Source organism: Mirounga leonina, unplaced genomic scaffold (genome assembly GCF_011800145.1).
Source record: "Mirounga leonina isolate KUSES-001 unplaced genomic scaffold, KU_Mleo_1.0 Mir_53, whole genome shotgun sequence".
NCBI lineage: Eukaryota > Metazoa > Chordata > Mammalia > Carnivora > Phocidae > Mirounga > Mirounga leonina.
This window is the reverse complement of record NW_023270807.1, coordinates 22030018-22056340: the sequence shown is the minus strand read 5'-3', so window position 1 is coordinate 22056340 and position 26323 is coordinate 22030018. Positions and strand designations below refer to the sequence as shown.

General features: G+C 38.8%; 1 protein-coding gene across 6 annotated transcripts in view; it reads left to right on the top strand.

The window, feature by feature from the left end:
* The window catches only part of DST (dystonin), a 364537-nt gene that overhangs the window by 267102 nt on the left and 71112 nt on the right, over positions 1-26323 (top strand). For all 6 annotated transcript variants that reach the window (XM_034991245.1, XM_034991240.1, XM_034991239.1 and 3 more), the window contains 7 exons: positions 736-2207; positions 17398-17559; positions 19165-19335; positions 21885-22051; positions 24256-24415; positions 24620-24946; positions 25435-25519. In XM_034991245.1, the coding sequence (XP_034847136.1) occupies positions 736-2207; positions 17398-17559; positions 19165-19335; positions 21885-22051; positions 24256-24415; positions 24620-24946; positions 25435-25519 (2544 nt within the window). The remainder of the gene's footprint in view (positions 1-735; positions 2208-17397; positions 17560-19164; positions 19336-21884; positions 22052-24255; positions 24416-24619; positions 24947-25434; positions 25520-26323) is intronic.

Genomic DNA, 26323 nt, shown 5'->3' with positions numbered 1-26323 from the left:
TCGCATCCTTTTCTCCCCTGCAGTTCCTCTGTTCTGTTCCGTTACAGAAAGCTTTTCTAGAGAAATGTGTGGAAGAGAAGCGCTGGGCCCTAGGTTCTTCTCTCGCCCCCTTGGCCCTGATTCTGTGGCAGGTGCACCCGTGGGGCTCGGAGGCAGCAGGCAGGAGCTCCTGCACGCGAGGCGGGCCTGCTGGAGGACAGCACATTTGGCTACTGTGTTTGTTCTGTTTGAAAAGTAATGCTAAGTGCCTGGCAACTAGTACATTCTCAGTTCACATATTTTTTTAATTGACTGGAATTGTTTGTTGATCGTAGCAACCATTTCAGACCTACTCCTTTATTTTGATGGGATATTGATAATATTGGCTCTGATGATGATGATTACTGTTATGATCACTTTCATGTGACGAGCATTAGGCTGAGAACTTTACATGTACTATCATTTAATTGCCACGGCAGCTTCTATTAAGTTTGCCACCCAGGCAGATGAGGCTCAGAGGTTTAATCATCTGTCCAAGGTCTAGCAGCTCCTGGGAGGTTGAGCCGGAACCTGAACCCATGCAGTTGTTCTGTGCTGCTGAATGGGGCCTTCATGATGTGTAAAAACCACACAAGTGGGCAAGTCATTTCCCTTTTAGACAGTTCTGTCCATTTATCTGATGGTTTTTGTCTTGGCTTTTCATAGACTAGATTACATTTTGATGTAAAATAAACATGTCTGTGATTTCATTTTTAGAGAATCACATTCAGCACCTTCAGTCAGCCTGTGCGAGCTCTCACCAATTTCAGCAAATGTCCCGAGATTTTCAGGTTTGGCTGGATACAAAGAAAGAAGAGCATAGCCGTTCTCCCCCAATATCAGCCAAACTCGATGTCTTGGAGTCATTAATTAAAGATCAGAAAGACTTTAGTAAAACTCTGTCTGCTCAGTCTCATATTTATGAAAAAACCATTGCAGAAGGTGAAAATCTCCTACTAAAAACACAAGGGTCTGAGAAGGCAGCCTTACAGTCCCAACTTAACACAATTAAAACCAATTGGGATGGATTTAATAAGCAGGTGAAAGAACAGGAAGACAAGGTAAAAGATTCACTGGAAAAAGCCCTCAAGTATAAAGAGCATGTAGAGACTCTCCAGCCATGGATAGACAAATGTCAGAATAACCTGGGGGAAATAAAATTTTGCTTGGATCCTGCTGAAACAGAGAATGCTATGGCCAAGTTAAAGTCTCTGCAGAAGGAAATGAACCAACACTTGGGGATGGTAGAACTGCTTAACAACGCAGCCAACAGCTTGCTCAGTGTCTGTGAGGTAGATAAAGAGGTTGTCACGGATGAGAATAAATCACTGATCCAGAAAGTAGACATGGTCACTGAACAACTTCACAGTAAGAAACTTTCTCTGGAGAACATGGCCCAGAAGTTTAAGGAATTTCAAGAAGTTTCCAAAGAAGCTAAAAGGCAGCTTAAGTGTGCAAAGGAACAGCTGGATGTCCATGACTCCTTAGGACCCCAGGCCTACAGTAACAAGTACCTGACTGTGTTGCAGACCCAGCAGAAGGCACTTCAGACCGTGAAGCATCAGGTAGATTTGGTCAAAGGACTTGCCCAGGACCTCGTGGTAGAAGCCTCAGACTCAAAGGGAACCTCTGATATTTTATTACAAGCAGAAACCTTAGCTCAAGAACATAGTGCACTGAATCAGCTGGTTGATGAAAGGTGTTCGTTCTTGGAAACCAAGCTTCAGGGCATTGGGCATTTCCAGAATACCATCCGAGAAATGTTTTCTCAGTTTGCAGAGTTCGATGACGAACTGGATAGCATGGCCCCAGTGGGGAGAGACATAGAAACCTTGCAAAAGCAGAAGGAGGCAATTAAAGCCTTTCTGAAGAAACTAGAAGCTCTCATAGCCAGCAACGACAATGCTAATAAAACCTGCAAGATGATGCTGGCCATGGAAGAGACCTCGCCTGATCTCGTTGGAATCAAAAGGGACTTGGAAGCTTTAAGCAAACAATGCAACAAGTTACTGGACCGAGCTCAAGCCCGAGAAGAGCAGGTTGAAGGGACCATTGGACGTCTTGAAGAATTCTACAGCAAACTGAAGGAATTTTCTACTCTGCTTCAGAAGGCTGAAGAACATGAAGAGTCTCAAGGCCCTGTTGGTATGGAAACAGAGACAATTAACCAACAGCTTGATGTGTTCAAGGTAGGGAATTCTTCATTTTTACTGTTTTTAAAAAAAATTTTTAAGAAAATTTTTATTTCATATTTTTATTGTTTCTTACTAGAAAAATATTTTTTTATTTTTTATTAAAAGAAATTTAGAATTGGTACAGGAAGGAACTGCCTAACCGTAGAGCCTTCTCATATGGCTGTCATGCAGCTTTTGAGCCTGGATGAGCCCATATGGGGGTAATATCCAGGCATGTGGAGATTTCCAAGCCTCCTGGGGATTTGGGCCCTCAGAGGATAAGACCTGAGATAATACCAAGAGGTCAAAGGGTGCTTGAAAAGTTGTAGGTGAGCCTGAAACTAACATTGTAGGGTCTATTTCTGATGTCATTCACAATTGACATCTGAAGTGAGCAGAGCCATGTTTTAAACTCTAGGGCAGAGGCCAGTCTATAACATAAAAAGCTTGTTCTCTTCATGTTTGTCTCCCAGCATGTTATTTAAATGGTGAGTTATAGTCTTTTCCTTTTTATAGTCTTCTTATCCTTCTTAATTTAATTTCTTTTGTAAACTTTTTCTTCCAAAAGTTCATATTTTTAAAGGCAGAGTGGAGTTTCATGTCGTAATCCTGGTTTTTTAAACACAGATCTTGGGCTCGTGCTCCAGAGGATTAGGAATAAAATATTTTTGATTGGACTGCAAGTTCCTCAGTGCCAGAAATGTCTGCCACTTGATAGCGTGGAGTGAGGCTTAATAAAGGGAATATTAGATAAAAATGGTGGGCCACGTTCAGTGTCACTGGATTTGACCTCATTTATGATAGTAAGGGCAGAAGTTGCATCTCCACAATGGACAAAGACAGGTTCAACCCTGCACAGAGGGGGTCCTAACTATCAAGAATTTGCTGCATGGGATTGATACGAATCTTTGGGGTTGGCATGGGTCTTGTTCTATTCAGGAGGTATGTTTTACGTTGCAGTAGGGACCGGTATGACAGTAAGTCCCACCATTTGCACATAAAGACTAAAATAAGACCAGATAAAAGTAGCATTTGCAAAACTATCAATTGTTTCCCATGAGAAATGAATATGAGTCAGATGCACTAGCAAATTTTGTGCTGTTATATTTGACATAGTGTTTCCTTTGCTCATCTTTAATAACATTATTTAGGTGACTGAGTTTTGAAAAATAACTTCTTTTTCTTATTACTATTATGGTTATTTGTTGTTTATAAAAAAATTTTTTTTAAAAATGAGAGGCAAAAAAAAAAAAATGCCTTTAAGGCCCAGTTCCTTCAGGGCTTAAAAAATCTGTGATTCTGTATAGATACTGATTTTTGAAGGTGAAGGAAGTGTTAACCTTAAAAAGTAAAACTGCCAGTTATTTTGCCAGCAAAAGATGGGTTTATTTGAGAATTGCAGCGTGGGACAGGCAAGCTAGGGCAAAACCATAGGCAAGTCTGGAGAACAGAAGAGAGGAACATCCTTTGATAGAGGAAAGCTAGACGCTGGGGAAGGCTGTTATAAAGAAAACGTCCATTGGAGTACACTGGGATTTGAGAGGATAGTGCCTTCTCAGTGGCTGAGCTGTGACCGTCTCTTATCAGCTGGACTGTTGTGGGGGTTTAGGGAGGAGGAGGTAAGCCTCTCTTCCTCCTGTCTGCACGGCAATGACGTAGTATCCACACGCGAGCTCTGCCTCTTCCTGTTGGATGTCAGTTGAGGACTGAGTGGTCTGGCATGAGAGCTCCCCCTGCTGAACTTCCCAGCCCCATTTTAGGGAGGTTTCCCTTAATGAATTTTCACAAAGGCTACTACCATAGTGTCTTTACTTCCTTAATTAGCCTGTCAGACTTTCCAGTTTCTGGTTTGTAAAATCACGATTTCACACAAGAGAATTCGCTAGTAGAAAAACAAAGTTCTGTGGCCCTGGCTGCCTCAGAGTCTTGGGGAGAGCTTGGTGAGTGAGTGTCTGGGGCTTTCTGTAGAACCCCAACAAAATTTGAATGCTTAAATGACAGTAATCAAGCTGCCTTTGTCCTAGTGAAACTGAAGCATGTTCAGTGCCTTTGTGAAACTTTTTATCATTTCTCTGGATTTTCTGTGAATTTGTGTAGAAAAAAAACTACTCCAACCACTTGTAAGAAAATGGGCCAGAGTAATAATATTGGTACTGCTGCTTGTAGATGCCTCCCTCTTTGTGTTCCCAGGCATGAGTACGATGAAAAATGTGGCTCTCTATATAGAGAGTTCTTTTGAAAGTAAGAAAAAGCAAGGTAGGAGGAGCTCTCTCACCATTGCATTGAATGTGTTTTTGCAAACTCAAAAGCACTAAAGCATCATTACCATTAATGGTTACAGAGCTTGTTTTATTTGATTGTGGAGAGAAATAAAGTGGTCATTTCTTCTCAAATAAACCACTTAGCATGCTGCGTTGTCTCTTTTCTGATTACTTTGGAGGGAGTTGATTATTTTAATGAAATTTAGTAATGAAGAACATCTTGACATAACTTCAGTGTCTTGAGACCCAGTGACTAAAATAAAAGTTTCCAAGTGGACAAATCGTCTGCATTTAATATATTCCAGGACCAGAGGGGAAAAAATAACAAGAATGTTATTATGGGAAATAAAGATGGTAGCATACACAATCACTAATTCTATTTATTTGTGTGTGTATGTTCTAAAAAAAACAGTTACAACAATTAATATTTGAGGGCTTACTGTGTGTCAAGCATTACTGTAAACTCTGTCTTAATCCTGTTAACAGTCCTGAGACATGGATGCTATTATTATCTCCATCTTAGTGTAAGGAAGCTGAGAGCCAGGGGTTAGGTGACTTGCCCAAGGTCACACAGGTAGTAAGTGTCACAGCTTGGATGTTTTGGTAGAAATAATGCAGTGTTTTGTGTCAACTTGATGCCTCATGATGTACATCTGGTTATTTTCTCTGGGAAATTTTAAAACATCTCTGTTGTAGCCAAATTTGGGTGGCCTAAGTAACTAGCCATTGTTCATTTCAGTCCAAAAACTAGCAATACCCCAAAAAAAAAAAAAAAAAAAAACTAGCAATACCCACCTAATGTAAGTGTTCCATAAAACTGGCTGCTATGAGAAAAACGAGATAAATGTGTGTGGAATCGCCTTGGAAACTGGTGTGGAGATGCTGTAATGTTGATGGCGATGGGGTTGACTACCACCCCCTCTGCTGCTGACACAGAACCAAACTTGTCATTGTCTGAGTGAGTCTCTCTTGACTCAAGTGGCAAATCAATTTGTGTACAACTCAGATCTTAATTTGTTTTTTGTTGGACATTAGTTTTAACATAGTATTTTGGGAAGATTGAAAAATTTTTTTAAGTAGAATAATCTGTATTATTAATATAATAATAAGAGTCTGCTAAAAAGAGCTATTTTTATAATTTCTAAAAATAAAACAGAAGGAGCACTGAAGCACTGGGTCTGTTTTTATTATAGACTTTGCAGTGTAATCCAGTTTGACATTACTCTATCAGGTAGCTTTAGTTTAACCTAATATCATGGATAGAATCTTATAATAATTTTTCATAATATAAAATTCAGAGTAGGACTGAAACTTAGTAGGTATTACCCAGTTACTTGGTAGGGGGTGCCTTATATTCATTGGGAGTGGAATGGATTGTATAAATTAGATAAAACAGACTTCTCTGCTTCCGTTTTTTTTTTTTTTTCTAAAAATTAACCTAAGAAATAGCAGTTAATATCCTTGAAAGTTCAAAATTAATTCATGTTTAAGATACCAACCCAAACATAATGATTAAAAGCGAATGCTATTTTGAACCAAATGTCCTAATTCACTGTGAAAGCTGTTCCAAGTTTTTGAAAAGAGATTGGTATTACCTTTTGTGTTAGCTTAAAGTTTTTAAATTATTTGATTGTATGAGTTCTGTTTACCATATGTTTTCTGACTTCTAAATATTAGTCACTAGACTAAAACGTATGAAGTGTGAGGTGTTTTCTATTAAGGTGTTTTCTGTTAAGGTGTTTTCTATTAAGATTACTAGCTTAACATTATCTTCAAATCTAAGCTACATTATTAAGTAATATTAATATTTCCACATTTTTATTTATCAAAGACACATGTAACCAGCTCTATACAAGGAACATGTCCCAGCAGTTCCTGTGATGTCATCAACAGCCAGTCAGATCTTCTGATCATCACAAAGTAATCGCTATCACCATATTGAATTGATTTAATTTCAGTGAAGATCAAAGAAACTTGATGTTTTAATGAACATATACAGTCACATCCTAGCTAAATATATACCCTTCCCGCCTCTATCTAGGCCATGGTAAAAAGGCTTGCCTCAGAACCTGTTTACTCTTTATTTCTGGCCACTCTGTTGCTGCCCCAAATTGTAATTCAGTTTGTCCCCACAAATAACGTACAAAGTACAAAGTCTCTCTAAACTGATTTTATTTTCAAAATTGAAATAGAATTATGTAGAGCAGAAAATGTTTAGGCCAAACCAAAACCATAGACAAAGACCAGAACACCTGCCTCATACACTGTGATACATGTTCTTTGGTCCAGGTGAAGGCATTGTTTAACCCAGGTGTCTTCATGTGAATAGTGGGTGAGCTAAAATGCCAGGGATCATGAGGCTGCAGAAACCAGGCAGTTGGAGCCCTACTTGTAAATAGTATTGCTGAAATAAATCACTTTCCAAATACCTTCCTACGATATTTATGAAATGATCCTAAAACAACCTCTGTGATGTCACCATATTTTTAAAGATAAAACTGAACTGTCCACAGAATGCTTTAACATAATGGGTTTTATGTGTGCCCATGTTGTTATATAGAGGCCCGTGGTGAATTGTTCCCTTTTTTTTGTTGAGAACAGGAGGAAATGAAATAAAGCTGTTGTAGAAGAGGGGGAAAAAAAATTCTTACTTACTTGATTGGATTTCTGTTAATGTGACTAGATTAGCAAGGCAGTTGCACGATATCTTCCTCTGGTATTTTTAAAAATGAAAATATTTTCACTGTAGAAACCACAATGTGATGATGCATGGGCCTTATGGGAAGGTCACATCATTTAATCAGCTAGTATCAATGTGGCATTTAAGAATTTAGGAGAAAGAATATCATACACGCTTGGGCAAGAGAGAAGTCCCACCCCAGCAGAGACCACCACACCAAGCTACAAAGAGTTGGAGCTGATCTGCTGTGCAGTATTGTTAATGCCTCATATTCTCACTCACAAAAACTAGCAGAACATGGGTGCCCTCTTTCCTACATCAAACGCAAGGATCTACTATCCTGTAAGGGTCATCTAAAGGGAACTTGGGCAGTGTGGGTTCTCTTTCTGCTTTTGCTAAGTAACGCAGTCACTCTTTATGCTGTGTGGTCCTCTCTTCTATTGCTTTATTTAAGATTGGGAATTAAAGTAGGTTGTTATGAGGGCAGTTTTAGCCAGAGATTTTATATGGGTAGGGGGATTTTTTTTCTTTTCTTTCTCTCTCTCTCTTTTTTTTGTTGTTGTTGTTAATGGGATAAAACTATATCACCATTTTAAAGGGATCCCCCAAAGTGCCAAACTTATAGCATCTACTGTCATTATCATAGACCTCCCTTACATAAAAGGTGATCTACGTAATTTATTAATGTGGAAAGTGGCTTAAAGGTGTGGGTGTGTCTGTGTATGTGAGAGAGAGAATTTGTTTTGTGGTTATGAAATTATACGTTGGTTTCTTGTTAAGAAAATTTGACCTGTAAATGTTTTTAAATGGTTGCCTGGGTCTGTAATCATTCGTTAAATAATGTCTCAGAGAGGTAAATGCTGTGATTGTAAACTGAAAAGCTTCTGGAGCTGTCCAGGAACAAGGATACCCTGAGAAAATGTCTTGTGCTTACGTATCCTGTTGCTCACTTACCTTTAATTGCTTTAATTTCAAGACTACTTTATTTCTTTTAGTAGTGTTTTAACATGAAAAGTGTTTTCAGGTTTTTTTTTTTTTTTTTTTTGGTTTTTTGTTTTCTGAAGGACGTTGAATGAGATCATTAACAGATACATCAGTTTTTGCTTGCTGGATGGCTTTAAAAAAAAACTTCAACTTTTAGAAGTTATATATGGACATGTGCATATATTTCAATTAACAGTGTTATATATAGAATCACTTTCTGTTACACCAGAGTATTTTTTATCCGCTGTCATCTGAAAACTGTATTGAAGACAGAGGAAAAATAGTATTGTAGTAACTTACAGGAAAAATAGTAAGTGCCTGTTAAAACTATAACCTAACATTCACATCAAGATAAATTCCCATCAAGATCAGACAGTAAGTCTGTTAAGTGTTTTTGAACTTGTTTGCTCTTTGGTAGGTTCTCCTATCCTACTTTCTTTTGAATATAAACTATTCCTATTAAAATAAATAGCTATTGCATATTCATCTGATAAATATCCTCGAAAATCCTTTAGTTATTTATGTGAACATGTTTATTAGTTTGGAAACTAAAAACATGGGATTCTTTCTGTTTTCATTATCTAATGGTCTATCTGTTTTAGAAAGAACAGAAATTGTTGCTCTGAAGGCTTATTTTTGTATCACAGCAAAAACAAAAACAAAAACCCAACAAACCATGTATCATGTATCTCTTGTTTGGCTTCTGATCAAATTTCAGTAGCTAGCTGTTGGCCCAGGAAAATACTTTTGTCAGTTTTCATGGCTAATGTTGCATTTATTCACACATTCTCCACTTACTGCACATTGAATTTCTTAGTATTACCAATCTTTCAGCCCTAAAAACTCCATGTTTCAGTTGGCAAAATTAGCCTTTAACTTTTCTATGAAATGGATTGTTGGACTTAGTGATAAGATTTTTCGAGAACTTTATTTTTCAATGACTTAATTTCACTTTAGAAATAGAAAACGAGAAAGTGGTACTATTTTGCTATTATGCAGTTAGAATTTGTGTACTTTTCCAAAATCATCTGCCTTTAGAAGACACTTTAGCTAAAGAATATCTAGTAGGCAACATAAAGTAAGTAAAGTCACATTTTGGGAACATTTAACATTATGATTTCTGTATGTATGAAATAATAGTGTTGACTATTTTTCAGAAAAACTTTGCTCCTTTTCTTCATTGTGTATTATGAAAATGTGAGAGGTCTAGATATAATGATTAATATTTAACAGTTTAATATATCTTTATATCTATCTTTATAAGATATGTATTATATATCTTAATTTTATTAACATTAGAGACTATAACATTTAAAGTAGGTGTGTAAATCAAATTTGTGAGGAAAAGATAAACCAGTCTAGTTTTGCTCTAAAAATGTAAGAGTTCTTTAGTTATCCAGATACACCTTTGGAGTGTGATTTTTTTTTTTTTTCCCCCCGAGGGTGGGGCGGGGCAGAGGGAGAGGGAGAGAGAGAATCTTAAAGAGGCTCCATATCCAGCATGGAGCCAGATGCCGGGTTCGATCTCAAAACTCTGAGACCATGACCTGAATGGAAATCAAGAGTTGGATGCTTAACTGACTGAGCCACCCAGGCACCCCTGGAATGTGGTTTTAAGTAACAAAGATATATACATACATGTATACATAGTTATGTGTGTATGTATATAATTGTCATAAATACCAGTATATTAATAATAGTTCATATTTTAACTTGAATCAAAATTATTAGGATTATCATTTGTAGAATTAGTTGGAATTAGCTTAATAAAAGAGGAATTCAGTTATTAAATAAATGGCATATACTTAAACATAATCACCAGAGGGCATTTTTTCATAACACTCCTTACTTCCAGACTGTGTATTTTGCCCATTTTCTCACCCATATTCTCCACTGTACTGTAAGTTGTATAAGGACAGTGGTGCTGAATCTCCGTGCACCAGTGTTTTGCCAGTGCTTACTGTGGTGTTTGGTAGGTAGTACTTTTTTTGATGAATGCTTGAATTTATGAGTGAATTATATATGTAGTTTAAAAACGCACTATCTACCTCAAATGTGAAAGTTACACATTGCTCTTCTTAGCTTTATATAAAGCCAAAAAATATTGTGATAATGATTCAAAGTTAGAGTCTAAGGTGAATTAGGGCCATTCTTTTTTTTTTTTTTTAGGGCCATTCTTATGAAAAGTTCTATGAGGATCTCAGGATGTTTAGGGAAAAGTACTCATCCACATTGCGTGGAAACTTGAATATTAATATTGCCATGAATAAGTAGCTTTCCAGTCTTACATATCAGGATAGGGGCAGTTGGGAGTAAAACCCTTGGTCTGTCATAATCCTCAGCCTAGTGCCCAGTCTACTGTTCAAACATGGTAACTGTGTGCACTTTTTTCTTTTTCTTATTACTAGCACCTCAGAACAGCCTCTGTGCTCAAGTACCATAGGATCAAGGGCTTGTTGAAATAGTTCACTACTTGACTATGAAAAATGGGCATTGATACTCTGATACTGATAGATATTTTTATACATATTTTTCTTTATAGATGGCTATATATAGATACATATTTTTTTCTTTTCCCAACTTAATGATGGCCACATACTGAATTGCATCAAATGATTGTTGAATGGGTGTTATTACCTATAGAGTTCTGGTTAGAGATAGGTTTTTTTTTTTTTAAGATTCAATTCTTGAGTTTATAAAAATAATTTTGGAATAATGTTTTCTCATTAAAAGTACAAAAGTTCCCTGCTACATCTTTTCTCTAAAATTACCAGAGAATGTATATAAGGTTATTTTTTTTTTTACTAGAACTGCCTTCTTCGGGTCAACACAGTTTTATTTATGTTCAAATGATTATTTTGTGAGATTGAGAAAAAAAAATCTGCCTTTATTCGTAACTCTGCTACTCTGTTAGTGTTGCTTATTTTGTAAAATAAAGAATGGATAGATTTTATTTATTTAAATAATACTACTAATTTTTCCCGCAAAGGTTTAGGTTTGTCTTGCTGAATTTATTTTCAAACAGTGTTTTTAAAGAGTGTTCAGTATAGATAACAATCTGCAGATGCTGATTTTGTTTATTAAATATCCAGAGTCACTGGCTGCCCTTGATCTTTGCCTGGGCCTTGCATTAAGCTCCAGGGACCTGTGTGGTTATTAGTAACTACTGATATTCATGTCAGCAGTGCTCAGGGCTGTGCCCACAGGAATAATTTACCCTGGAGAACAGTTAGACTTAAACTTGGGCTTTAAAAAGGAATGACTCAACACTGGACTCAAAGTGATCCGAACTTTGCATCGCAAATGCTACTGAAACAGAGTCTGCAACTGCAGCGCACGAGGTGTGGTTTGAGGGTGTGGTTTCAGCTGAAGGGTAGGGACCTGCCTAGCCCTTTTCCCCTCCATTTAATATTCAAATGAGCACGGTGACGGGCGTTCACAAAAGGCTTTCTTCAGGGAGTCCCTGGTGTCCGGTTCTGCCTCTGCAAGCCCTCAGATCACTCCCCATTTTGAACTACGTAGTCGGTGGGATTTCGGGGCTCTCTGAACCCGAGCGGCCCCTCTCCCCAGTTCCGGCACTGGGTCTGAGGTGCGCTGATGTCTCCACCAAGCTGTTGCATTGCAGCCTCCCGGCCTCGAGGTACCTCCCCCTGAAACAGCTCGCCTGCTCCCGAGAGGAGGCCAGGAGTCAAAGAAAAAGATGACTGCGAAGTTAAGTCGCGGGAGGGCGTAGCAGCGAAGTGATAGAGCACAGAGCAGCCTGTCCAGAGCGCGGCTCGGCAAAGGGACAGAGCGGCTGCTGCCTGAAGAGAGAGGGCGTTGCTGGAAGGGCCCTGGCTCGGGAGGATGCCTGCCGGGGACCACACTGCCCAGAGGAGCTGGGGACAGCGCAGGACCTCCCTGCTGGAGTTCCTTCTCTGCCTCCCCCACCGGCCACCTCTGCCTCTCTCCAGCTGTAGCTGAAAAGAAAGCCAAACCGCGGCCACAGTTGGTCAGTTTCAAAGGCTAGCGTAGTCTCGGTTTTCAGCTGAATGTGAATTGTGCTGCTTGTGCCTTAGAGGAAACCCGGAGCTCTTCTTTGCTGCAGTTTCCTCAGGTGGAATAAGCCTTAAGGAAGATCAGATAAGACTCTTTGGAAATGACTTTTTTTTTTTCAAGGGGAGATTATAGTACACCGTGCTTTCTAACTGTTTACTTTAAACGGTTGCTGGATTGTCCTGGCTTGGCTGTCCAAAAGTCTATTTTTTTTTTTTTCCTTTGGGTAGCCTCGAAGAAGCTTAATATGGGAAGAAAAACTGCCTTTTGAATCAAGATTATTTATAGCTACACCCAAAAAAAGTAAAAGAAGATTTTAACTTTCTTAACAGCATTAGACAACTTATTTTTCTCTGAAGATTTGTTTTGTGTCTTGATCTGAACAATACGTGGTCCCTGTGTTTGTCTTTTAAGTTTCTGAAGCATGGTTTATTTATAAAGGAAATGGGAGTTTTGCAAGCCATCCTTAAGTGGATTACAGTTAAACAGAGTTCTACCGATACTGACATTCAGCCTGTTAAAAATGCTGGCTCATTTGGAAATTTTAACCTGGAAATCTCAGATGCAAAATTAGACTAAAAAGGGAAATGGACTGACAATGGAATGTTTTGATTGTTTGAGCCACTGTTAAGTGTGTGTTTGTTTTGTTTTGTTTTCTGTGTTTTGGAGTGTGTGATTGGGAACTTGGGGGACTGGGGAAGGGGGAGGAAGGAGATTTCTGTTCTGTGTTCTTGATGCACTTTATTTTTTAGAATCATTTAAAAACAACCAGGTAAAAGGATAGTTGCATTTAGAGTGATGCACTGATGATGCTGATGACCTTATAAACACCTCATAGATCACGACCTGTATTATTTGAGCATATGTCTTTATGCTGAGGACACTTTATGGCTCTGGTCAGAAGTATACTTTTTTGAAAGATGCTTTACCTTCTTTCTTATTTTCTTTGACAAGAGCTGCAATATTTGTTTTAACTGTCTACAAAATGGGGAAGCCACTCAGCAGACCAGACTGTTTACGTCAGAATCCCCCATGTGTAGGGAAAGGTGAAGAAGAGGAGGACCTAAATATCGAAGACTGTTACGTCCCACAGCGGTCAATCTATGACACTGTTAGACTAAATGAACAGATAGACTCTGGTTCAAAGGGTAGCCTGTCTTCCAGGCATTTTACAGATCGGACTTTACCCTACAGTCACAGAACACTGGATGTTAGTTCTTTATGCTCTAACGGTGCCCTTGCTTCTTCCAGTGTATTTGAGCTGAGAGGTCGTGAAGCTAACAAACTAGATGAAAAGATGATCTTTGATGCGCTCAAGTTAAATAGCGATATCATTCGAACCACAGGATTACCCAAAGCCAAATCCCATGCAGAGAAGAAAGAACATAGACGGTCATGGCGAATGTTTGTCCCAGCCAATTTTATGGATTATGCAAACAAAAGTGAAACCTCTTTTGTTGAACCTACTGATATGTCAGATGCTGTTACCAAGGCCAGCAAGTGCAGATGGGGTACTAATTCTCTAACGTCGGAGGAGGATGACTCTGGGTTATGTAGCCCTCCAGCAGAGAGGGAAGAAAAACAGGGCATTTTAACTGGAGACCAGTCACGAATTAGAAGCTTGTCTTCTGCTGAAGATATCCATATAGCAGAGCAATACAGACCATTCTTTTCTGTTTATTCCATTAGTGAACAGAAAATCCCATTGCTTTCATGTAGAAGTGCCCACCCTGATGAAAATTTCAGAATGATTTTACATGATGTTTCTCCACTAGAGGAAACAAAATGTGTCAGTGGTCAAAGGGAAATCCATGGTGAAAATTATTGCTGGCAGAATGATTTGAAAGAAAGCACTGTTAAGTGTGATCTCTTAATTACGCCAAGAGATGGAGAAAACCAGTGTATTTCTAAGCCTGGAGACGAAGGGAAAACATATGGACCAGGAGGTTCTCAGATCACAGCACAAAGTAGGGAACTGGTGAAAGATTCTTCTGAGGTTTTACATCTCTCTCTCACAGATCTGGAGGGAAATGATGCAGGTTGTGGTAGCACCAGTTTAGTAAAAAACGTGACACTGTTGACACCCTATGATCCAGAAGAATCCAACGTAGCATCTAAAGAGGAAGTGGAGGTGCCCGTTTCTGCCCAGAAGATGGAGGTGGTCCACAGGAAGTGTTCCCCGAAAGTCATACCAGTAAGAAAGCAAGCAGCTCCCCGAAAAGCAAGGGCCCAGGCAGGAATATTGGACCCAGTCTATAATGGCTTTCAGTCAGTTCAGGTAATTAACGGGAATGTGAAACTTTGCAGTGCGAGTAGTTTGTAGGTCTGTTTTAAAGTGGTCACTAGTGTTTCTAATAATGCTCAGATCCAGTCTTTTATTTCGGGGGTTTGCCGAGTACCCTACAAGGTTCCAGGTATTGATAAGTTGGTCATTATAACAGATTAATTAGGGACCATTTTTTTTAGAAGAATGAGTATGCCCTGCTGTTTTAGAGTCCTGTTGATTGTGCAGGTGGTGGCCGTTTCCCTGCATTTAGAATGCTTCCCCTGGGAGTTCATGTTAACATTATTAGGCTTTCCCACAAATTGTGGTTTAAGACACTGCCACGTGAGGGGAGTTATTTTGGATTTATTAAGGTTGAACAGGCCTGGTCACGGAGGTACAAACACACAGTATTATATTGTGGTCTGCGAAGTAGTCTTCTCAAATTAAGGACATTTTAAACGTGCTGGAAATCTTCTCTCAGTAGCTCTGAATGTGGAAGTAGAGAAGTTGTGCTGTGTTTTGCAGTCGTTACAGCTCCTAACTTGTGAGCGGTGAATGAGGTAAGAAAGTAAAGGGTGCAGCCTTGTCCTAAGTAAGGGTTGTTTGTCAAGCCTGTAATTATTTTCTTCCCACTCAGATTGAAGTTCAGCTATTTTGGTATTTTTACTAAGCTCTTCTGGTAAACTTTGCCTCAGAGGTAATTTTATTTTATTTTAAGCTTTGTGCTTGTGTGTTTATGGGTTAGATCAGGGGGAAAGCCTCTCTTCTGAGGTATTTGTTACCACTGAGAGATAAGGAATTAGATAGTATCAAAAAAGGTCCTCTTTCCAGCCTATGAAAAAATTGCTCCAGTCATCGTTACCCTTTCCTGGAACACATGTTAAATGGCATACTAGGTTAAAAGCTTAAAAGCACCTTTTTTTTTATGTAAAGGATTTTGCAGTTTATTTGTTAGAAAGCAATTAAACTCTTAGGAATATATAGAGTCTTCAGTACTCTATTTTAACCCATAGCATATTTTTTTTGTAGCACTTCAGAAAATTACCACAGACTCACCCAGACCTACTTTGGTATGCAACGCTAAAATTAATTTCTTTAAAACCAAGATCAGAGGTGAAGGCAATTTACTAGAACATTATATTAAATTTTTTGTCCTGAACGTTATCTGAGAGGGAGAGTAGAATTTTTCCCTGGCAAGTTCCTGGAATTATGAAGTAGCAGCTTTCTTACCATTCCCCCTTCTTTTCTGTAAGTTGTAAAACATATCCATAGCTGTTAGTTCCTAGAAGTGGTAAAGAAAAGAAGTAGAATGGTAGTACCAAATTCTACTTTCACCGCCTTGCTGCAACTTTATATTGACTTACTAGGTAACTTAATACATTTTAAAAAATTATGAAAGCTAATTTTTTTTCTCTCAGTGATTTGAGTTCTTATTTCTTTGGTTATGTGTAATTGACTGTTATAATTTATAGTACTGTTATATAGAAACAATGAGCCAGTGTGGAAATTGTAAGGATTTTATGTAGAAGAAGAAACTTGGGCTTTTAGCTGAGAGGAGACTTTTAAGGGAAATGATCATTTATTTGTTTGCTATTTCTAAATTTACTCATTCATGCAATAGCACAGGACTATCTTGAGTGCCATGCCTCAGGCCAGAGTCTGAAGACTTTCTCTTGTAGCCTCTACATCTTTAAAAATTACTTCCCATAAGGTGTCTGTAATTTTTTAAGTACTATTTTGTTATTTGCCTTTTTAATGTTTTCATATATTCTGTTAATTGTTCATTTACTTGGACTATTGATATATTATATAGTGCCCTGTAGTATAATGACTCAAACCCCAAACCTTGTCTTGTCTTAATATCTAGCTGAGACTTTCCTTCCTTTGTTAAATTAATTTTCTTTATGGCATCTCTTAGGCCCTATATTTAAAACATTTGTATCTCTATGAAAGAGTTGATATACTATCAGTATAATCCCTTTGCGGGGTTAATGTCATCCACGCCGTGACGGAAATATAATTTTTCTGTACTGATACTCATCCGGCAAATAATTATGGGGTACGTATTACATGCTAGGTACTGTAGTAGCTCCAGGACATAGAACCACTATCAGGAAAAGAAATTTCTGCTTTCATGGAACTGGCATTTTACTCTAGCGCATGAGATTTTTTGCCAGTTACAGGCATTTGGGGACCGTAAATTGGATGGGACTGAGAGTCGGAGGGAGAGTTCTGGCAAATGGCTGGCAGTGAAGGCAGTGACCAGAGAATAACCAGACTTGCTGTGCTGGCGACATGAAATGTGTGAGCACGTCCGAGGGGTGAGGGCTCTGTGCTCTTGCAAGGCTGTCGGCATCTTGATAGGCATTGAGGGGGCTGGGTGGGTAGGGACCCATTCTATTGCAGTGCCTGCCGACATCCCTTCTCTTTTCCTAGCTCTGTATTTTGGCCTCGCTGGCAAGCTATAGATTGGCCTCTTGGCTCCCCTCAGCACTTTGTTCTTGACCTTCATTTCCAATTTGAGTCTCAAACTTCAGCAGTTGCCTCCTAACAGCAGGTATCACTAGAGGAGCTCATAAAGCTCCTTGCCCAGTAAGGCTTTTCTCGGGCCCATCTTATCATTTTGCTCCTTGGCGTTTTCCGTACCTTTTCCACTAGTTAAATTGGAATGATAGAAAATATCTAGTTTTATGCTAATGAAGCAATAGAGAGAGGACAGATAAACTCTTTTCTTGGTTTTATAGGTAATCTGATTAAAGGTACTTAGAATATCATTCTTTAAAATTCCTGGGTGATTTTGATAATATTATAAATTTATACTTAGTTTATTCTTACTGTTATTCATAAGGTAGCTGTGACATATGATGAGATAACAAAAGTTATTTTTACCTGTAATACTGGATACCTGATAATTGAACAAATGTTTGTATTTGGTGGTGGTTAGATAATTTGTATAAATTATTGCTCTTCCAACCACAGGTATTCCAAAAGGAAGAGATTGAACCTTTGCAGGTTAAGCAGCAAGATGTAAACTGGTTAGGTCAAGGCCTTATTCAGAGTGCTGCTAAAAGCACCAGCACGCAGGGTTTGGAGCATGACCTGGACGATGTCAATGCACGCTGGAAGACTCTCAATAAGAAGGTAGTTTCTCCATCCCCTTTGCTATTATTTCTGTCGATTATTTATTCTCTAGCATTTGTTGTGACAACTAATCATATTTCTAGTAGCTAAACTTCCCTACGCGTGCCTGCCTTTTTATATTGCTGTAAACTGGATGGCCCAAACTCAGATGCCTGCAGGTGGTCAGTGGGCAGCATAATGACAGAAGTGAGCTGAGTGAAATAGGACTCTGCCTGGCATTCTCTTGACTTTGAGAGAGACACAGTAGTGCCAGTGTGATGGCAGGGGGCCCATGATCCATGACCTTGTGTTGAGGGAGCACACACACCAGGGGAAGCGGCAGGCAGTGGGAGAGGGAGAAGCAGGCTCCCCGCTCAGCAGGAAGCCCAATGCGGGGCTTGATCCCAGGACCCCGGGATCATGACCTGAGCAGAAGGCAGATGCTTAACCGTCTGAGCCACCCAGGTGCCCCGGAAGCTGATACCCTAGTCTACTTACTTTCAAAGGAACTGCGCATCTCACTTTTTCGGTGAAACCTAATTTTCAAATGTTGGCAACTAATTTACACCGTATAATAGGTCACCCTGTGCAGGTGAAAGCAACTGTGTCTCTTTGTCAGCCTTGGACTAAAGGTTTTACCATCCTCGCTATAGACTCTTAACTCTAAATATTTTACTTACGAGATGTAGATCCCACCTCTTTCTAAATGTCCATGAGGGAAAACCCTGGAGAATAATTCTCTGATACCTTAAGGAGATAATGCTGAAACACAATGGCAGCCCTTCACATGATGTAAATGATCAGAACATTGTTACGGGATGGCAGTGCTCATCTGGTGGTGGTGGTTTTTGTTCTCGTAGTTTTCTCTGCTTTGAAATCTTAAGCAATTGTTGCCAGATCTCAAAAGTACATTTATCATTCTTTAAAGTCTGATTTGTATTGTAGTGCCCTACAAACACAGCTGGAATATAGTGTCAGGTGTAAATGTATTATATGGTACTTGAAATATCTTGCCAACTACTTTTTCAGTCCTGAAGAAAAAGATCTGTGAGAAGGGCAATAGGATATCTCTCTGTAGAACACAGAGACTCCATTTACTAGAATACAAAGGCCCTGGTTTGTCAAAAAAGGACTCTAGGACTTGGAGCTAGCAGAATTTAATCGGATACTTTACAGGTATTTTGCTTAGCAAAATATAAATCTGTTTCTCTCTACTATAATAGTTTTTTTTTTTTAGCTTAGTCTTAAAATATTCATCAGTAGGAAATAAAAAATGAATCAAAAGGATACTGATAAAAATGAATTAGGCATTGTTTCAGTAACCTTATAATACTTGAATTATTCATGGCTAACCATAAATGTATTTGGTATTTCCAAAATCTCATCGATTTCATCTTTTACATTACTGTTTGGGATGGAAACCTTTTCTTCTTGGCTTGATTGCTAGACTTTGACTCTTTTCCACCACAGTCCTGCCCATTGTCAATGCTTTGGGCGGATTTTAAGTGAAAAGGAAAAGAAAATTTGTGCCCAGATGGGAAGATGAGCGTGAAAAGTAGTGGCTGGTGGGCAAATTTCACTTTTTAGGAAACAAGTAAACAAGTTGATGCAACTGCAACTTTGCAGGTGGCTCAGCGAGCAGCCCAGCTGCAGGAGGCCCTGCTGCACTGTGGGCGGTTCCAGGATGCCCTGGAGTCCCTGCTCAGCTGGATGGTGGACACCGAGGAGCTGATGGCCAATCAGAAGCCCCCGTCAGCCGAGTTCAAAGTGGTGAAGGCCCAGATACAAGAGCAGAAGGTAAGTCAGCGATACTTTTGTGTTGTGTTTCATGTCAAACCGTAATGAGAGTAAAAATTTCCCTCGTGACTCTCTTTGTATTAACAGAATATTCTAGTTGACTGGTTATTGATGCTCTAGACGTTATTTTTCAGTCATTCAACAAGCATTTACAGAACATCTGCCAGGGGTCCGACATTGTTTTAGGTGCTGGAGATAGTCACTAAATAGAAAAGATGAATGTTCCTTATTGACTTTAAGGTTTAGTGGGCAGGGAGGAAGAGGGGGAGACAGTAGAAGTAAGTAAATTGTGATAAGTTATCAAATGATAAATAAAGAAGAATTAGGAAGTGCCAGAGAAAGGAAGGAGGACAGGAAGTGCTGGGGTGGAGTTGTGTGTTGTGTGTGTGTGTGCAGTTTCCAATAGGGTAGTCAAGGAAAACCTCACTCACTGAAAAGGTGACTTTGGCAGAAATACCATTCCATTATATGTTAGATCGATCTATATGAAATTGGCTTTTTTTAAAAAGTATAGTTGACACACAAAGTTACATAAGTTTCAGGTGTACAATATAGTGTGATTCAACAATCTCTATGTTATGCTACGTTCCCTACAAGCGTGACTGCTATCGGTCACCATACGACGCCTTACAGTACCATCAACTATATTCCCTGTGCTGTGCCTTTCATCCCTGTGACTCACTCATTCCCTGACTGGAGGCCTGTATTTCTCACTCCTTATTTATAGGTTAAATACAGGCGGTTTCTTGTGGCTCAGCCTGTGCTGAAGAAGCAAGTATTTGATTCGTATATGCTAAGGAATATGCTGTTGTGTCTTTTGACACTGCTAATACAAGACCAAGTTGGAAAGAAAGACCCACTTGTTAGAGGGATGATAACATAGAAAAAAAAATTTGTGCTCCTGATGGCGGTGGTCAGTTAGGAAGCATTTAGTGACATTTTCAGACAATTTGTCAGCCATGACTTGAAATGGCATATGGGAGGGGCCTAGCACACAGCACGTTGGTAAGATTTTTCCTGTGCGGAACTTTAAAAAGAAGGGAGTGGATCAAGAGGTTTAATTTAGTTTTGACATTCAGTACTCTCTCTAAAAATTCTTTGAAGACTCTAGGGTATTGGGAATTAACCTGTGAGAAATAGATTTAGAGATAAGGATTATAGAAATATAACAGGAAACATTGCATTTGCATGATTTTTAAATAATATATACATAATATATAATATGTAACAAAGTAATGTATATTTAATAAGTATAATATAATATATATAATAATATAACTGCTACTGTTCAGTATTGAATTTAGACCTTTGTTATTCTCCCAAAGTCAATGACCTATGTTTAGCCAACAGAACGTATTTGTTGGTTTTGCTTTCTTAATTGCTAGAGGCTTTGCTATTAAAGTTTATCAGAAGTAATCCATTTAATTAGTTCTCTTTACTGCCTAAATCACCTGTTGTACCTTGATTTTACAATGACTATAACCTGTATCAAGAGAGTTGGCATGTCTTCCCCTTCTTTTTAAACATGTTCCTCTTACCACCTGATTTGGTGGTCCCAAAATGAAAGTGAGAGGATACTCTTTTAGCTTCTTACCTCGAGGTAACTGCATTTCTTTAATCCTTAACTATCAGTCAGGATCAGATTAAGGAAGCAGTGAAGAAGTATTTAGCATTTCATATACCTGTGCCTTCCTCCCTGTTATTAACACAGTCCCTGTGCTTAGCACTTACTCATGAAAGAATCGTTTTGATTAGATTAGAGCAAGGTAATCCTGAGTTCTGGCTACTGTCAAACATTCCATCCAAGGCTTTTTTGAAATATTTGCTTAGAATTAAATTGGATTTTTTTTCTGCTGCTAAATCCTGAAATGCTAGTCATATTTAGCCAGCTTTGGGGATTTCTGACTTATTCCACCCTCTCTCTGTTCCTTTTGGAGATGATATTCCGAGGCTCTTTTTGAGTTTCCAGCCTCATGAAGGATTTTAGGAAGTAGTTCCACCTAGTAAAGAGAGGCAGGGGCCTCGAGTTTGAGCCTCACTAGCTTGTGAACTTGGTCTGAGTCTCAGCTCCCCTGTCTATAATGGTTTGTTTAACATGGGGAAGGGTGTTGAGAACAGTAATGATTAAAATAATCTTGTCTCAGTAGGACAGGTGATCACTGAAGGTTTAGGGGGTTACCATTTCGTTACAATAAAGGGGATTTTGTACTTCCAGTGCAGTGCAGTTATCCTTCAGCGGCACCTTCCACCCCATTATTTTATATTAAAAAAATTAATAATGAATGGGCTTAATGGCCTTATCAATATTAGTTTTATCTGCTATGAAAAGCCCCAATCACAGTGTCTGACACAATAGCAATGAATCACTAAACAAAATGAGTTATTTTTAAAATCCTACTTCTTTTTTATGTGAATCCATACAAAATACGTATTTTTTGTCATGTATGAAAAGTACTTAGACTGCGTTTTCCATTAGTTAACACAATTATTCCTCTACTCCCCCCCCCCCCCACCCCTTTTGCTTTCGGTATTGAATGTTCTGTCTCAAGCTTCTCCAAAGATTGTTGGACGACCGCAGATCCACTGTGGACGTCATCAAACGAGAAGGAGAAAAAATTGCTGCGGCAGCGGAACCTGCAGACAAAGTGAAGATTCTGAAACAGCTGAGTCTCTTGGATAGTAGATGGGAGGCATTGCTTAGTGAAGCTGAAACGAGGTAACTTAGATACTTCCAGCAGCAAAGGCTTTCCTGCTGAATGTTTGCATTTTGATAATGCTTTTCTTCAAGCCGTCATTTTCCTATGTTTACCATGTACGTGAACAGGGAGCAGGGGCCGTGGGGCCTCTCTCTTCGTTCCTCTAATGGTAAGGTCTTGGAGTCACCAAATAATTTCAGCTCTTTATTTTAAGAAAAATGATTCCCTCAGGAGTAATTTATTTATGGCATAGTAACTGCCTGCCTGCTGTGCATCAGGCACAGAGCAAGGCCTTGGGTCGTAGAGGTGAGCTGGACAGATCGTCTTGGTCCTCAGGGTACAGTCTAGTAGAGTTTTATAGCCATTGGGAAGTAAAGACAAATGTGAGGTTTCAGAGCAAAAACGTAGGGTGTTGTGGAAGCGTATAAAGGAAAAACCGAGTCTGCGGGGAGGGAAATGACAGTTAAGCTGTGTTTTAAAGGAGTAGGAGTTAGCTAAGAAACGAAGTAGATGGAAGGGTGCTGTGGTGTTTGTGAAGGCTAAGAGGTCTGGAGCATGGTCTGCAGGGCATGCAGTCAAACTGTTTTTTAATTACATTTTTTCATTCTCCATGTTGGCATCACATTGACCAGTGTTGAGTAGTAGCTACACTGAAGTGTAACCATAGCCACATAGACTGGTTGAGTTGAAAATAGATGAACCACTGAACAGAATGATTATTTCCATAAATTGCTACCTTCTTTGGAACTACAATGGTGAAGAGAAGGATTTGTCTAATCTTGAATATCGGAATAGAATTAATTATCGTTGTAGGACCATAGAGTAAGATGCTCCTAAGGAGGCTAAAAGCTCCATGACCTTTAGTATGTGTCAGGAGATTATTCCTTCTGTGTAATGCCTAGGACATTTTGCCCTGGCTGCCGTGGGACATACTCTAGGTACTTTGTAAAAAATAAATCAATGAATGTCTAGATCCCTGCTTTACTACCACAATGGCTTTCTTGTCCTAAACCTTCCTCACAATGGTATTAAGTGGAAGGGTAGTGGTCATATTACGATTCCTACACAGTTTAATAAAGTCACACACAATTTAAATCAAGGTAAACTAAACTTAGTGGCAAAATAATTTATTTTCACGATTCTAGATGATTGGATGTTTGAATGTAGTAATAATTCAGAAGTCAAAAATATTATTGTCATTTTATTCATTTTTTAAACATCAAATGTATTTCATCTGAAAGTTTTAAGACCTATAGGAATATGTAGTTTGTGATAAAATGATACAGAAATTGTATTCACTAGCATGTGCCAATTTTCTAGAATTCCTTTGGTGTCCATAGAAAGTGAATTTCTTAAATCATGTGACTCCTTAAGAATCAAACATGATAAAAAGTTATGACAGCAACTCTTGGTCCCAGGATTTGATACTGAGTCAGGTTCTCAGTATAGAGAGCAGCCCAATCTCTTGCCCTAGGCGAAAACTGACCCCAAGGGAAGTAGGTTTTCACTTTCACGGGACCTTTTTTAACTGAGGAAGCAATGGGTTTTCTAGAAGCATTTCAAATTATATAAGTGTATTTCAAACAAGTAAAAGTCTGAAGAATATTTTTCTTCTTTCATGATATTTTAATCTGTAAATATTAACTGTTCCTTTTGGGAAATATACCTGACACTGTACTTGGGGTGAGGGGGGTGTAGAGAAGATACCTGACACACAGCGTTAGTAGGAATCCCTATTCAGTCCATGGGGGGTAGCTATAGGAGGTCTTCAAAATTTGAATCCAATTTTGACCAGTTGATTAAGGCAATTGCAGTAGCTGGTGCTCTGATTGAAGTTAATTAATATATAAAACACTTAGAACAGGCCTTGATGCAGATTATGTGTTCAATAAATTGTTATTTTTATTGTCATTATTATTGCTGCTATTGTTACTATAACATTTGGTATTACTATTACCCAGCTATTATTACTGTAAGTATTATAACCAAATTTCTCAAGAGTTTCATAAGATTTAGGTACTTGGGATTGGTCTGTGGTTCTCTTAATTTTATTTAGTGGGAGAACTATTTTAGCATGTCCTTTAAATGTGAGAGATCTTAACTTTAACCTTCTAGATGTTTTCCACAAAAACTATTTCGAATGCAAGAGCATGAGTAAAGATTTTTGTTGAATATTTCACACATTCTTCATCCCTAACTGACATCTGTCTTGGCACTTGTATAGGAATCGTCAGTTGGAAGGTATCTCGGTGGTAGCACAGCAATTTCATGAAACCCTAGAACCATTGAATGAGTGGCTTACAACCGTAGAAAAGAGGCTGGCGAATTGCGAGCCCATAGGAACCCAGGCGTCTAAACTTGAGGAACAAATTGCACAGCACAAAGTAAGATACCCATTGCTCATTAGTAAGGTTCAGTTTTCCATCTCCTCTGTGGTATTATGTCATAAATTTGAGTTACATACTGTTGTGTTATGCATGATTGCAAACAGCCCATTTCAAATGTCATTCTTCCGTTCTATTTATGTTTTCATTTTTATTTGTCCATCCTTTTTGTTTCTCTCTTTTTTTTTTTAAACTTTATTTTAGGCCTTAGAAGATGACATCATCCATCACAATAAACATTTACACCAGGCTGTTAGCATTGGCCAGTCCTTAAAGGTTTTGAGCTCCAGGGAGGATAAAGATATGGTGCAAAATAAATTAGACTCCTCTCAAGTGTGGTACATTGAGATTCAAGAGAAAAGTCACAGCAGGTCTGAACTCCTCCAGCAGGCCTTATGTAATGCTAAGATTTTTGGGGAAGATGAAGTTGAGCTGATGAATTGGCTGAATGAAGTGCATGACAAACTGAGCAAGCTCTCAGTCCAGGATTACAGCACTGAGGGGCTTTGGAAGCAGCAGTCTGAACTTCGGGTATTTTTATTTATGTTATTTTTTTCATTTCAGTTGTCATTGTTTTCTCAGTCTTCCTTATTTCTGTATTATTTTATGTTCTTATGATTTAGGTGAATTGCTATACTCAAAAAAGACTTTGCCTGTGTATACAGATTACTTCTGATGAAGTCACTTTTGGAAAAGATTGTATTTATTCAATAGCCAGATCTTTCACTGTTCCTTTGTTGTTTTAGGGTTGTATAGAAAGACCCATAATTAACTAGTAGTCCAATATCTTCACATAGGCCATTTTCTGAAAAGGAGACTGTGTGAATTAGGGTAGCTGAACCTGAGACATGGGCCAGGATGGCTTAAAGAGGAGGGGGAGACAGGGGAACAGGAATGACTAGTTGAAAATGGGAGGTGTTCACTTAAATCTCTGTGAAACACAGAGTTCTCTAAGATTAACCAAAGCTAATTGTTATTTAAATTTTTTCCCCCACATAAAAATGGTACCTGTGTTTTAGGTTCTGCAAGAGGACATCCTACTCAGAAAACAAAATGTAGATCAGGCATTACTAAATGGTTTAGAACTACTAAAGCAAACAACAGGTGAGAATCTTTCAAATCAACTCATCATGCAGTTAGCATTTTTGCATTGCTTTCTAAGTATCTTGGGGAGAGGGGGAAAAACAAAATACTTTATAATTTTGGGACCACTCCAAGACTTCATTCTGCAGAATGCTTTGAAGACTGAAGCCCAAGGGGGTTTTGCAATATGATCTCACTTCTTTTCTCATGATCTCACTTGAGTTCTTAATGGAAGTTGTGCGTATTACTCATAACACAAAGCACTGTGGCATAGGAGACCGTCTGAGAAGGCCACAGCAGAGTTATGTGAGTTTTCCACTTGTGGGAGGCGGTTGTACTACATGAGTGCATAGGTGGTAGACACATTTTTCCAGTGTTAAGATCGTTTGCCTTTCGTGACACACACACACGCGCGCGCACACACACACACACCCCGTGGCTACCCTCAGCCTTCATTTCCCCATGCTTCAACCCACTAGAAAACAGATACAGACTGACTTAGGTCATTCCTTTGGCTGTAGGAAAGCTTCACTGTACCCATGTCCAGTTCAGCATCCGTCTTGTGCTTTGGGCATGTAACATTCACTATGAGTTGAAGGAATTCAATATAGTATCTAGAACCTTAGACTAGGAGTCTGAAGCCCAGGACACAAATTCTCTGTCTGGAAATGAGGTAGAGTCAAGTGAGGATCTACTGAAACAGTGCAGATGAGTTTATTATTTTTAACATAAATAACATGCACACACCACACATATGTACCACACACACACACATGTGCATACATACATACACAGAGGCCAGGCACCGTTCTAAACACCTTGCAA